We start from the raw sequence: 15,487 nt of genomic DNA on the forward strand, positions 1-15,487 counted from the left end.
ACAATTGGTGGCAGTTGTATAATCTTATTTTGCAATATTCTCATATTGTAAAATGTTTTACATAATAGAGATTATGATTTTAAACACAAAACCTGCCTATGTTCTACTTGCTTATCTACTCAGCTGCCTCCCTACTTAAATTATAAGGTGCAGCCCAATGATTTGGATACATCAAGTCACATGTAAAAAAATAAATATGCAATTTGAGGTGCATATATTAAATATTTAATAAACATATAAATGTAAATATTTTATTTAAATATAAAGATTTCCTATCTTTTAAGTCTTTTAGTCATTTGCATTCAAAGGGTTTTCTCACGAAACGTTGGGCTGGAAAAGTCCACAGATCCTTCCCATTTTTATATACGGAAAGGATCTGTGGATTTTTCCAGCCCAACGTTTCGTGAGAAAAAAATTTGAATACAAATGACTAAAAGACTTAAAAATAGGAAAGGAATATTTTTAAAAGGATAACTAAAGTAAATTCCCTGAGAGTTTTGAAACTTAATTGTTTTAAAGGATCAATATCAAAACCAAGTTTTATAGAACTTTTAAGTACCACTTTGAAATAGGTGTCATGCCAATATAAATTTTAATTTACATCTTCCTCTAGATGGAGCTCAAAGGCTAGATTTGTTTTAGGCTGCTTTCTGGAAGTGATTGTAAAGGATAGAAATAGGTTTTGTTCTCTGAGAAACAGCCTTATTTCAATTGGATAAAATAACTATCAGTAGCAGGATCAAATAAGCCTGCTGTTGTTTATTTTAGTTGGGTTGAGCTTTGAGCTTTTGATAGTAGATCCGAGGAAGTTTTCATAAGACCCTTTCAAATACTATAGAAGTTGATCCCTTCCCACCCACCTTACCTCACACTTCTTATTCTGCAGAACTTCTGTGTCAGCTCAGACCCTCTTTACAGGGTCAGAAATGTTGGTATTCCATTATTGAGAAGGTCTTCACACCAATCTGTTTCCCCATAACTTCTATCCCAGTAATCGGAATATAGAATTTTGCCTTCTGGTTGTTGCTGAACACAGCCTCTAGATCAGGGGTGTCAAACTCAAGGCCCGGAGGCCAGATCCAGCCCATGGGGTGCTTAGATCTGGCCCGCAGATCCACCCTGGAAATAGCGAAGGACCAGCCCACGGTGTCTCTGCCAGTCAAAAACAGAGCTCAAGAGGCCCATATGTGGCCCTGCGAGCTCTGTTTTCACTGGCAGAGGGTTGTAGGAGCCAAAACGGAGCTTGGGAGCCCATTTTTGCTGGCAGAGCACTCGGGCCACCACTGGTGCCCCCCAACACAAGTCACATCATGCTGGCCATGCCCACCCTGGACACACACACACACACACACACACTGAGGTCAGACACAAATGTTATGCAGCCCTCAATGAAATTGAGTTTGACACCCCTGCTCTAGATGTTTTAATGTTTTTAATTTAATTGGATAAAACATCAAGCCATAAAGTATAATATAGGGTCCACTTGATAGCGGGGCATTTCACATGTTACAATATTGCAGTAGGAATATTGTCCTTTAGAGAACTCACATTTTCTTTTAAATCCTTTTTTTTTTAATTCACTCTTTTATTTGCTCAGAATTTCAGCTGGGACATATAGTGCTGTCAGTATCCTTTGACATATGGTTCCAACAGTCATACCATACTATAACCAAGGAACAGTTGTGTCATAATGATTTGACCAAGTAACTAAAAAACTCCTTTTCAAGATTATTTTATGTATACTCTAAAGTGCTAACCTCTGGTCCCCACTGATACATACAAGAAAGAATTGCACACCCTGATGACAATATATATATATATTGTGTGTGTGTGTATATATATATATTCATTGATATAGATACAGGAATGAATCAGGTAGCCTCAATTAGGTCCCTGGCAACTTTTTTTTCCTGGTTTTCCATCTTGCTTTAAGCTCACTGTAATGTCCTTAAGCTTCAAAGTGTCAGATTTCAGAACAATTTTACATCTGCAATCAACAACATAGTATATCTGTGATTGACTTGGAAACTTTCACTCACTCCTATCCCTCTTGCCTTCTTTACCCATGCTTCTCCAGATATACTGTATCTATTTTTGTCATTGTGATAGAATGGAGAGCAGTTCCATGAAGAGATAAAAAATGTCAATCATTGCATTAACTTGATCCTTAATTAGAAAGCAAATAGTACCAGATGACTAGAGGCATTTACAGAAGGGTCTTTGGCTTTATTCAGAATAACCAAAAAACAGAATAACACCATTAGAAGGAACCTTAGAGATTTTCTAGTCCAACCCATGATCAGGCAAATGGTTGTCCAATCTCTTCTTAAAAACTTCCAGGGTTGGAGCATTCACAACTTCTGGAGGCAAGTCATTCCCAGATCAACACTGTGCCCATCTTTTCATGCTACTGTCTGAGCAGCTCAGTTGTTAACATTTTGCTAAGCTTGGCTCAAGGGTACAATAACGACAAAATAAAAGGCTTTTTAAAATTGACAGTGCTGGGGCTTCAGGGTGGGCAGCTTCCCCACTCCATTCTGCTTCTTCCTCCATGCTGAGGTTCAGCTACCTCAGTATTTCAGAGACCTCAGGCCCTGCTCATAGTAATCAGCCATTGTTGATTCTTAAGTGCTAAGAAAAGCTATGAGACCGGAACTAAGGATGAGAATGAGATGTGCTGTAAAAACTGGATACTGTACTGATTTCTGTGTCCCCCTGTTGATCAGCTGAAGGAACTATTGATCGACTCTAGGATGTGTGAATATGACAAATGAGAATGGTCCCAGGGGCACCTGAAAGTATTTCTGGGGGTTTGGGATCCGAACATGGTGACTGTGTAAAAAGGTTCTGCATCCATTCAAAATTCAGTTTATAATGAAAACTTACAAACTATTTGCACATGTTCTTCTGCTGCAGATAAATCATGTATAATTTCATTTGTTCAAGACTCCCCATCAGGACTAAGTCATGCTTTCCTTAATTCAGAGTCATTAAAATTATTGTGTTTAATGCAGGTTAAAATAAAATAGTTATATGAAACCTGACCTGAACTTCTTTACAATCCTGATCATTATTCCTTATTCTTCTACTTTAAAGTATCCTCAAATGAAGTAACTTCAAATGAAAGAATTAGCTACTATCCTGTTTCCCCCAAAATAAGACATCCCCTGATAATAAGCCCAATCGGCTTTTGAGTGTATGGCAATAAGGCCAAGCGCTTATTTCAGGGTTCAAAAAAATATCAGACAGGGTCTTATTTTCGGGAAAACACGGTATGAGTTTGTCAGATGATTTTTCTTTTAGAAATAATTGACTCTAGTCTTTTTTTTTAAAGGATGAGTACTGTAGCTACCGTAGTAATTTGAACTTTGCTTAGCAGGAAGTTAAGTCTTATTGAAAAAGGGCTAATCTATTATTGTCTCCCTAGCTAAAGTTTGTGAATTATACCAGAACATTTATCTTTCAGTTATGTAGGCCTTCAGAACTAAGCAACTCCTAGCTGACTACCAACAATGACTCAGTCAACAGTTAAACCAAGTATATAGGCTCAGGAACTAAATCTTGGCTACAAATGTAGGTTATAGAAATGCAGGGGACCGCTAGATGGTAGCAAAGAAATGTCTACAACTCGAGCTTTCATGCATTCAGTAGCTATATTTACTCGGGGAACTGTAATATGGATAACTTCGTTCATACATTACCTTTTATGACTTCCACTGTGATATATGTCATCACCTGGCAACACTGATTGATTGATTATTTCAATTTGGAGGCAACCCATAGTAAGTCTGGGCAGCTCACAGACAAAAATTAAAAGAAAACAAAATATATCAAGAGAAATAAAAGAAGACAGTTGACTGGAAACCAAAAGCCCTCCAAAAAACTAAGCAGTCAGTAACCAACTAAGGCAAATATCTGTAAAGCAGATAGACCTGGATTTTAAAAAAAAGAAAAGAAAGAAAGAATTATTAACTTGACCAATGGCTGATTCACTTATTTTTTTCCTGGCCTATTATGATGCTCACCTCCTGCCTGATTTAGTTAGAAAAAATAGTTGCAGAGTCCTCAACTTATAATCACAACTGAAACCAGAACTCCCGTTGCTAGGTGATAAAGTTATTAAGTGAGTAATGCCCAATTTTTCTACCCTTTTTGCTGCATTTGTTAAGAAAATCCGGCTTCCCAATTGACTCTGCTTTTTGGAAGTTGGCTGGGAAGGTCACAAATGGAGATCATGTGATCCCAGCACATTCCAGCCAAGCACCCAAATTGAGATTACAAGATGGTTTAGAGACACTACAATTGTTGTAAATGCGAGGACTGGTGACCATGAAACAGAATATGGTGAGGATTTTGCATTCATATTCCTCCCATCTTGAGAGCTGGCAAAGAAATCAGGAAGAAGCCTTTAATAAATATGGCCCTGTAGGAATATGCTCGCACCTACTTCATCAACTCATCCCAACAACTTTTTTTTTCCTTCCGATAGTTGCATATATTTCCATCCCATTTTATTTTTTTGTATGGTTTAAGTGGCCATTCAGGGCCCATAAGCATTCTTATAATTGAAGAGGATAGGGATGTAACACATTTGGATTTGCCACATGTCAGCTACCAATTTTTTTCATTAAAGTTGCTACAATTAATTTTAAAAATCAGATGTAAAGGAGACAGACAGCCTTGTGCGCATAGTGATGAAAAGGTTGATTACCCACCGTCTACTAAAATAGTTGAAAAATTACCTGACCACTTCCCTAAGACAAGAGTTTTCAAAGTTTTTCAATTTGGAAACCCTTCTTGAGGAAAAGGAGAGAAAATAACTTAAGAGAAAGGGAGTAAAAGGGGACAGAGGCAATTTAATTCAACGGAATTAAAGGTGGGAAAATAAACTAAAACATATAATGAATTATAAAACATAAGAAAAAAGATAGGCTGGTGGCCCCAGAGACCATCATTTTGTAAAAATGCACAGAATTTTGTTGATGTATCTCTTAAAGAAAAACAACTCACATTCCATACTATCTACTGGGAATAAGGTTATTGTTAAATAAGGTTGTAATTGTTTGCAATTAAATGGCCTCCACTTGATTATAGTCGTGTTCTCGTGGCTACCATATATATCTTTCATCAATAACTGTCTACATTTATGTAACCAGATCATATTATAATGGGAAAAGGGGTATGTGCAGCACAGCTCCCTGGGCATATTAATCTTGGTTTGGCAGTAATATACTGCTGTGGTGGCTTATGTTGGTCGGAGTTAAATAGATCTGCGGGTCCAGTCGAGAATATCTTTATGACCTATTTTCAGTGGAATTATTGTCACTAATCACACTTTTCTGGCATTTGGAAAAGACCATGATGTTATTTTGTAATCTGAGAAGGGCACATGATTTTCAAAAGCATACTTAGCTCAACTTTCTTTCTCTTTTTATTAATATTTTAACTCTATCTGTAGATCGTGCTTGGAAGCTTTAAATTTTTAAAATAACTTCCTAGCATTGGAGTTTTTTATATGTTTAATGATTTATACTGTTACCCTGTATGGCTTGGCCTTTGAGAGCTATAGACCTAGCAGTGCAACTTACACATCCATCATTTTAACTCACATGACTGCTTTCATTGATTATAATGAGACTATAGTGAGTATAGAATTTGATTGTAGGTTCAACCTCAGGATTAGATCCATTCTTTTATCAACTCTTGTTTCTTCAGATAATCTTTTCAGCTTTTTTTCTTCATTTTCACAACTGATATATAGAAGCAATAATTAAATTTAGAGTCCTAATAACAAAACACATAAAACGGACCAGTTAAAATGTAATTCATTTCCTCACATAAAGAATGACCTTTATAATTACATTTAGACTCTGGCTCTAGTGAGTTGAGATAATTTATTCTCCAGCAAAAAGAAGTTCTTTTCCACTATTATAGTACATTGTGCTGTATATAATTCTTTTCAGGCTTAGATTTTGACAGTAAGGGGAATATAATTCTTTAGTCTTCATAGAATAACTGAATTGGAAGGGACCTTGGAGGTCTTCCAGCCCAGCCCTCGCCCCATCCCCCGCTCAAGCAACAGCCCCAATATAATTTCAGACAAATGCTTGTGCAGTCTCTTCTTAAAAACCACCAGTGATGGAGCATCCACAACATCTGGAAGCAAGCTCTTCTAATTGTTCTCACTATGAGGAAATTTCTCCTTAAGTCTAGGTTGGATCTCCCTTTGATAAGTTTCCATCTGTTGCTTCATGTTCTGCCTTCAGATGCTTTGGAGAATGACTCCCTCTTTTTTGTGGCAGGCCCTTAGTTATCAGAAGACTACAATCATGTGACCCCCTGGTCCTTCTCTTCATTAGACTAGACATAGGAACCAAATCTTTTCTGTGCTCGTATTGCATTTGCATTGGAAATGATACCTTTGGAATTATCACTCATAACTAATATTAGCTTATTTCATTACAAGATTTACTGCACACAAATCATATAACAGTGAGGAGAAGGATGGTATCAGATTTGAACATGTTTCTTTATATAATAGTGATGCCCTGCATTGTGCTGGCATGGCAATCTTTCCTAAAATGTTGTGCCAACTCAGCAAGATAAGTCAACAACACTTACTCATTTAACATTGACCCAGTGTACAACTACTGTGGAAAAAAAAGAAAATTTCACATTTTGGTGAATCACTAGAAGAGGAATTGGATTGTCAATAGCATAATACTTTTGTACAGTGCTGAGATGCAGCTCCCTCAAAACAGCGTGTATGGTTGTGGTCATCAGGATAACTTGAAAAGATGCAGAAAAGGACATTAGATGATCAAATACCCGAAGCAGAGGCATTTACAGGATAGCAATAACAATAGCACTTAGACTTATATTACCACTTTACAGCCCTCCTAAGCGGTTTACAAAGTCAGCATATTGCCCCCAACAATCTGAGTCCTCATTGTACCGACCTCGGAAGGATAAAAGGCTGAGTCAACGTTGAGCCTGGTGAGATTTGAACTGCCAAATTGCAGGCAGCCAGCAGAAGTAGCCTGCAGTACTGCACTCTTATCACTGTGCCACCATGGCTCAACTGCTTTCATCAAAAAGATAGACTTATCGATTGCTTCATTATAATGGAAACTCTCCATTGTTTGTACGTGTATAGGATGATACAAGTGAAAAACATGGATCATGTTGTTGTGATTTTTTTCTTTATCATTTACTCTGCAGTCCTGCAGGGATTTTCCTAAGGGAAATGTGTTTGAGGCTTTTTGTGTGTGTGATAATTATTATATATATGAATGGTATGAAGAAAATGGATATTAGAGTTTTTCTCCCTCTTAACAATCCTAAAACTCAGCACTCAGTGGAATTAAATGGAGGGAAAAGCAGGACACAGAAGAAAAAATATTTTACACTGGATTTAACTAACCTGAGGAATTCACTGTCATAAAATGGAATGACACCCATTAATTTGGGTCTCTAAAAAGGTGATTAGATTGATTCATGGAATGCGATTATCAGTGGTTACTACCCTCGATAGCTAGTTTTTACTTCCTGTATCTGAAAAATGGCTTGTTTGCTCAATGAGCTAAGGTGTAAACTATGATTTAAGAGCCATAGTAATTGAGTTCATGCACTTCTTTAAGCCAAATGCAAGCAAATAGAATAATGCGAAGTGCAAACCCAGTCTATGCCTCTCCATATTCATGTTTCACAATGGGAGAATGAGTGGCAAAACAAGCTATTGCGCTCATCTCCTGCTTGCTAACTCCCATGGATATCAGGTGGGCTAGTGTGGGAACAGGATGGGATACGTGGATTTTTGATCAAGCATGGCTCTTTTGATGTTCTTATCACATTCTAGATGTATTTTTTCATCAAAGAGAAAAGGATGGCAGATACTGTAATTCCTTTTGTTAGCTTTAAACTACCTCTGTTTGATAGCTTCAGTAATACAGGTAGTCCTCGATTTATGACCACAATTGAGCCCAACATTTCTGTTGGCTAAGTGAGACGGTTAAGTGAGTTTTGCTCCATTTTATGACCTTTCTTGCCGCAGTTGTTAAGTGAATCACTTAAGCTGTTGAGTTAGCAACACGGTTAAGTGAATTTGGCTTCCCCATTGACTTTGCTTGTCAGAAAGTCTCAAAAGGTGATCCCATGGCACAGCAACTGTAAACATGAGCCAGATGCCAAACATCTGAATTTTGATCACGTGATCAGGGAGAGTCTGCAATAGTCATAAATTTGAAAAACAGTCATAATTCGCTTTTTCAGTGCCGTTGTAACTTCAAGCAGTCATTAAATGAATGGTTGTAAGTCAAGGATTACCTGTTTAGTGTGTTAAATGAATAAAGTATGAAAAACTGAGGACAATCACCTTACAAGGCAAACTGAAGCTTTTATTGTAGATAAAAAAAGTTCCTTTCTGTCATGTTCACATCCCCGCTGAACTCCAGCTAGGGATGAGATTTATTCATACATACCTGAAGTGCACCTGTGCAGAGAAAGATGATTTAAGGGATGCTCTCTGATCAGATTCCCTTTTATTGTTGTTTTTATTGGACACCTTACCAGCTGAAAACCAATTAGTTATAGTCCATCTTGGCCAGTAAGCTTCCTTTTTAAATCATCAAAATAGCAGGATATCAATAGAACGAAGGCATTTATAAGATTACCATCTAGCAATGCTGCAATAGTTCACTTCTGAGCTTTTTTGCACCTATGAGTTAATTCTAGCTGATATAGTGAAAAGCGAGAGGTATTGCTTTACTCCATACAGAGGGCATTGGAATTATGAACAACTCTTTAGTTATTTGCTAAATGTACAGATACTCCTTGACTTAACCACCACAGCCGAGCCCAAAATTGCCACTGCCAAGCCATTCAAGCAATTGAGTGAATTTTGCCTCATTTTTGCCACAATTGTTAAGTAAATCATTGCAGTGGTTAAGTGAATTATGCAGTCACTAAGTGAATTTAGCTCCCCCCCCCATTGTCTTTGCTTGTTGCAAGCAGGATGGGATGGTTAGAAATGGTGATCTCATAACCCCAAGACAGTTTAAGTACAATTGTCATAAATATATGCCAGTTGCCAAATGCCCAAATTTTGATTATGTGATCATGGGGGATGCTGCAACAGTTGGTTGAAAGTATGAAAAATGGTCACAAGTCACTTTTTTTTCCCGTGCTATTGTAATCACAAACAGTTGCTAAATGAATTATTGTAAATCAAGGACTATCTACGGTATATATCATTGGTGGTGAACCTATGGCACGTGTGCCTGAAGTGGCACACGGAGCCATGTCGCCTAGCACGTGCGGCATTGCCCGTTCTGGGTTTCCGGGTTTCTGGCACGCATGCGTGTGCGACGATCTGCTGACCTTTTTGCATGCAGCAGTGCCAGAAACTAGAAGAGCTGGTCTTCCATTTTCCTGTGTGAGCATGTGCGCCGGCCAGATGATTGTTGTGTGTGCATGTGCGCCAAAAACTGGCTGAAACCAAAAGTTCAGTAGCTGAAACCAGAAGTTCATTTTTGGGGGCGCACATGCGCCCTGGGCAGCTCCTCTTCTGGGTTGTGGCCCAGGTGCGTGCGAGCTTCCTTTTCAGCACTCGGTGCCGAAAAGATTCGCCATCACTGGTATATATCGTGCTTTTCCTTCAGGATCTTAAGGGAGGTAACCAGCATTCCTACCTCCCATTTTCCCTTCAGCAGCAACATTGTGAGGTAAGTTGAGAGAGAATGATCCAAATCATCCCAGGGTTTAAGGTGATAATAGTTTAACCACTAGCTCATCCTGACTATCAAACTTAACCGCTGATACATCTTGGCCCTTCCTCCAATATCCATTTATCTCACGGGTGTCAAACTCGCAGCATCACATTGCCATCACATGACATTTGGCAACGTTTTTCCCTTCTCGGAGCTGGGGCGGGCATGGCCTGTGCGTGACATATCTGGCCTGTGGGCCACCAGTTTGAGACCCCTGATTTATCTGATTTCTAACGACAGCTTAAAAATGACTGCATTTGTTGACGTTACCAATATAATTTTTTTTTCTATTTTCAGACAGCAGAATTTCAGAAGATTCTGACAGAAATAGAAATTTTAGCTTTGATTGTTGGATGTTTATGCCATGACCTTGATCACAGAGGAACAAACAATGCATTTCAAGCTAAGTATGTTTCCACTATTATTTGTTTGTCTTATTTTGAAAATTAATATTTTAGAAGTTAGAGATAAGTGTTGGTTTCAAGATATGTGTAATAAAATTGCATTTCTTTCTCTACATTTCTTAAAAAGAAAACTTAATTCCTTTCAAATTATTTTTTTCATCATGACCTAATCTGCTACAAATGAATATCCATCTAACATAACATTAAATTAGGCAAAACTTTAGCAAGCATTTGCATTCAAAACAAAACACACTTTTTACATAAATGGTGCCTTGTTTCTTGAAGACAGGCTATTTTGTGGTTTGTGTGTGACACATTGACAACTTTTTGCAAGAGTTCCTGGGTTTTTATAACATGTTAAACTCTGACTGGTTGATGAGTTGGATTATACTCACACACTACTCAGCTTCCTAATATGCAACCTCTTCCAACTACCCACATGATCCTTAGAGTTTAGTGGTCATAGTGTATTTTTTAGGAGGACTTCTTATAGGATAATTGGCTTGTAATACAATAAGATGGACTTTGCAGGGGGGTCTGCAAAGTTCTGTCTAATTTGTTATTGCCCACATGAAAGTAAGAGCTTATACCTAAAATAATTTTGTGCCTTGATTCTACTCAGATTCTACACAGACAGTTCCTTCACAATAGTCTATGTCAAAGGACTATTTTTCTGGATTAGCATGTCTCCTTAATTAACAAATTTAACGGTCTGGGCCCCAAAAGTGCTTTTTTAGGAGTCAACTGGAATTTCTTTGTTTTTTCTTTGAAGACGTTTCGCTTCTCATCCAAGAAGCTTCTTTAGCTCTGACTGGATGATGAAGAATGGCAGGATTTATATTCCTTGCAGACAGCTGGTCATTTGCATTCTTTTAGAGAGTCACTGAGGCCACTTGGAGGTTTATCTATGTCTTAAGGGTCACCTGAGTAGTGCAAATGGGTGTGGAGCCTTCTTGGCTGCAGGATGTTTTCTGCACTGTTGAAGACAGGTGCAGATTGTTGGGGCTAAGTGTGTTGGCTGCAACTCAAACTGAAGTGCAAATGGTTCCTGTAGTCTGCATTTTTTCTGGAAATCCATTCACACCCCTGAGCCATTCAATGGGTGTTTATCCGTAAGAATCTCCATAGGCATTTAATGGTCTGAGATTTTGTACCAAAGGACCAAAGTCTTTACAGGGAGGATTGAGGTCAGATTCTGTAGTGTCATCATCTTCTTTAGCAGTTTCAGATTATACACAGAATATATTTTGGTTTTACGATTCTGAAAGACCTCATCTGAGATAAAGGATACTGCTGCTTCTGGGATTAGGCTTTGGACAGGTAATAACATTCTTTACCAGTTGGGAAAGAAAAATGACGTAGTTTGATTTAGTATAAGCATAAAACACACAAATAGATGAATGTACATTGTAAAATGTACTTTGCAACAGGACATGTGCATTGCTTTTGGGAGGCTGAATTTCCGTCATAGAAGATTCTTAATTTTATTTGTTTTGTTTACATCTCTGTTATAAAAAAGTATTCTGTTTATGCTTGTTATTTTATTCCTAGCATAGTGTTGTGCCGACACAATATGTTGGGTTTCCTAATATAGATATTGTTTATTGTTTTGGGTGAAACTGGAGCACAGATTCATTGCATGGTAACTGCTCCCATTCAGGCAATTAAGTTATCAGAAAAACAAAATTGGAGCCATACCTTCTCTAGATTTATTTTCTCTGTAATTTTTCAGCCAACGGTCACTAAGCGAACTGTTGTAAATTGAGGACTTGGAGTACAGTACCCCAAATGAGAACTTCCGTTTCCAGTTAGAGACTATTTCAGCTAATATAATTCTCTGTATTAAGAATTCAGTATCAGAATTGCATTATGGCATGCAGATTATATTTGATACAGAAAACTGATAAACACACACACACACACACACACACACACACACACACACACTTGGCCCACCTAGTTGCTAGGCAATAGATTTCAGAAAAACCAATTAGGTCTGCACTGTTAGCACAGTACAAGGCCTTAAGAAAATATGAATTTTAATACAATTCTGTATTATAACAGCTCCAGCAACACTAAGTGCAAAATAAATATATATAAAAAACCCTTACTATTCAGGACTTGGTGTGAAATGGGGGAACTTGACTATATCTTCATTTTGGGAAGTATTTTAGTTATCCAGTATAGCATGATGGTATGTGTTGTAGTTTGGCTTAATCCCGTGCATATGAGGGACTGTACTCATGTTTCACTATTCTGTATATCAGCTTAAGTAGAGCAAAGGTGATTGCTATCTATGAAACTGTAATAGCAACAAGGATAGTCTTCCATTGGATAAACCAACCACCAGGTAATGGATTGACTTGGGTGCTAGAACAAGTGAGTTTGTTACTGCATCTGACAGCGCACCGTTATCTTTCCCATTATATATTCCAATATTTGAGAGGCTGTCACAAAAAAGAAGGGGATAACCAATTCTTCAAAGCACCTGAAGGCAGGACAAGAAGCAATGGGTGGAAACTTATCAAAGAGAGATCCAACATAGAACTTAAGGATAAATTTTCTGACAGTTAGAACAATTCATCAGTGGAATGGCTTGCCCTTAGAAATTGTGGGTGCTTTATCACTGGAGGTTTTTAAGAAGAGATTCGACAGCTACTTTTCTGGAATGGTATAGGGCCGTAATGGTGAACCTATGGCACGCATGCCACAGGTGGCAGGCAGAGCCCTCTCTGCGGGCATGAGAGCCGTCACCCCAGCTCAACTCCACCACGCATGCAGTCACGCCTCCTGCTGGCCAGCTGGTTTTGGGGTGTCTGCCACGCATGCGCACTGTGCAAGGTGCACACTGAAGACGTGTGGGCATGCACGTGGGTACGTGGGGAAGACATGCGCGCATGGGCAGGGGTGGCACATTACATTATGGGTGTGCATGTGCACATGCACAATCGCGCACACTCACGCTTTTGGCATTTGGTGCCAAAAAGGTTAGCCATCACTGGTATAGGGTTTCCTGCTTGGGCAGGGGGTTGGACTAGAAGATCTCCAAGGTCCCTTCTAACTCTGTGATGCTGTATTCTGTACTCTGACCTCTGTCACTCATTTATTTGCAATTGGAATCTTTTAACGTGAAAAAAAAATCTTGCTGTGGTCTCTGCAAAGCCTTGCTATGAATGAAAACATGCTCTTTCTCAAAGCGATGGCTCTGGGTTCAGCCATACAGTACAATAGCTGTGTCACTATTGCTTTGTGTGTGTGTGTGTGTGTGCACACACACAGCAAATTACGTTAATTTTTAAAAATTCTGCAAGGGCATACCATTTTGTACTGAGTGGGTGCTTAATGTTAGGGGAATTTTTTTCCCCTGCACAATTTACAGAAGCTGTGTATGGGAGAAGCCAATGAAGAATTCTTTGCTACACCTTTTGAAAGAAATCATCTATCATAGTAAGGAATTTGAAGAGCCATTGATAAAAATATACCCCCATGCAAGAGGAAGCAGAAAAGCTAGATAACTCCAAAGTCTAAGGCTCTTTCTTACTGTCTTCTTTTTATCTGTTTCTCTTCTGTGGGACTGTTACTGTGCTTTTCTGCAGTAACTAAATCTGATTAACGGTGAAACAGTTACCAAGGTAGTATAAAAGCCTAGGGCTTTTGAGGACCGTTAATGGTTTCAGTGTCTAATTAAAAAGAGAGGAAGTATAATATTAGTATGCAAACTTGTTTTGAAGAATGTACGTTTGGCCTGCAGTTCAAACTGAACTGGAACAACTACTGGATCAAACAATCATCGTTTCAGTTGCATAGAGCTATGAAATTATCAAATAAATTATAGGCTAAAAATTAGCATTCAAAATGAATGCATTATAAAAAATGTTTATAGCTGTATACTAACAAGAAAAACAAAGTACCTTTGGGACAACTATGACCTGGATGACTGAGAATCTCCATAGACCAGGGGTGAAATTCAGCAGGTTCTGACACGTTCTGGAGAACTGGTAGCGGAAATTTTGAACCGGCAAATACCACCTCTGGCTGGCCCCAGGGTGGGGTGGGAATGGCAATTTTGCACTATCCTTCCCCCAGGAGTGGGGAGGGAATGGGGATTTTGCAGTATCCTTCCCCTGGAGTGGGGTGGGAATGGAGATTTGCAGTATCCTTCCCCTGCCATGCCCACCAAGCCACGCCCAAAGAACCAGTAGTAGAAAAATTTGAATTCCACCACTGCCATAGACACTAACAAAAACGATATATAAAAAGAAGATTTTATGGAAATTAGAAGAAATAAGCTTTTGGCTGTTGAATGTAAAATAGATTACATTCAAAGAGATTTCCTATTCCATCCCAATTTTGAAAGACTAATATTTCTTTGGAATACTTCTCTATAATGCCAAATGTATGAGGTGGGCTAGGTTTATTCAAGATCAATTCTGGCAGTGAATAGAAGATGGAAGAACTACTGGTATAGCTGAGTTCACCCTGGCAGACTGCTGCATTAACTCAGTAGTAAAATGCAAGTTTTTATGAAGCTTAACAGTGGATGTCTCCTGAGAAGGCTTTATGTTCCTGTTTGAATTTATACTATTTGAGATTTTTCTGACAGTGGATGCTTTTGTACAATCTTGAACAATAGCGCTTATGTCAGATAAATACAATTTAAAAATGGATAAACTCTTGCAGGAATAACAAAATCTAGCACATTGAGACATTGACCAGAAAGTCAAAATGTCCGTGTACAGCAAGCTTTTAGGTTCAAATCTGAAACCAGGTGCACAGCAAAATTACATGAGATTTGAAACTTGGCAAGAAAAAACTCGATTGCAGAAAATATGACTACAGTAGCAGAGTGGTCAATGCCTGGAATGCCACTACCTGACTCTGTGGTTTCTTCCCCAAACCCCCAAAACTTTAACCTTAAACTGTCTACTGCTGACCTCACCCCATTCCTAAGTGGTCTGTAAGGGGCGTGCATAAGTACACCAGAGTGCCTACCATTCCTGTCCTAATATTCCTTTTTACTTACTCTTTTCATGTATTCAAATTATGTTTATACTTTTACCTTTTATCTTATATATGCTTGACAAATTATTTGCTTGACAAATAAAAAAATAAAGATTCAAACATTTTTAAAACCGCAGTATTTTATAAAATGGATATCAAAATGCAACCCATTTAATCTAAAGGTTGTTTTTTTAATAAAAAAGCATTATTTACTATTGCCAATTGTATTGTACTGAGTTCTGTGAGTTCATGCAGGGAGAACATGGTCTTTTTGTAATGTTAAAGAAATAACTGAAAGATTATAGGCAATTGGTG

General features: G+C 38.3%; 1 protein-coding gene across 1 annotated transcript in view; it reads left to right on the forward strand.

Annotated features, from left to right (window-relative positions):
• The window catches only part of PDE11A (phosphodiesterase 11A), a 169,979-nt gene that overhangs the window by 128,286 nt on the left and 26,206 nt on the right, over window positions 1-15,487 (forward strand). Inside the window, exon 13 of the mRNA XM_070956878.1 lies at window positions 10,065-10,174. Within this exon, the coding sequence (XP_070812979.1) occupies window positions 10,065-10,174 (110 nt within the window). The remainder of the gene's footprint in view (window positions 1-10,064; window positions 10,175-15,487) is intronic.

This window comes from Pituophis catenifer, unplaced genomic scaffold (assembly GCF_029215685.1).
Source record: "Pituophis catenifer annectens isolate HBS135680 unplaced genomic scaffold, rPitCat1.0.hap2 SCAF_1, whole genome shotgun sequence".
Taxonomy (NCBI): domain Eukaryota; kingdom Metazoa; phylum Chordata; class Lepidosauria; order Squamata; family Colubridae; genus Pituophis; species Pituophis catenifer.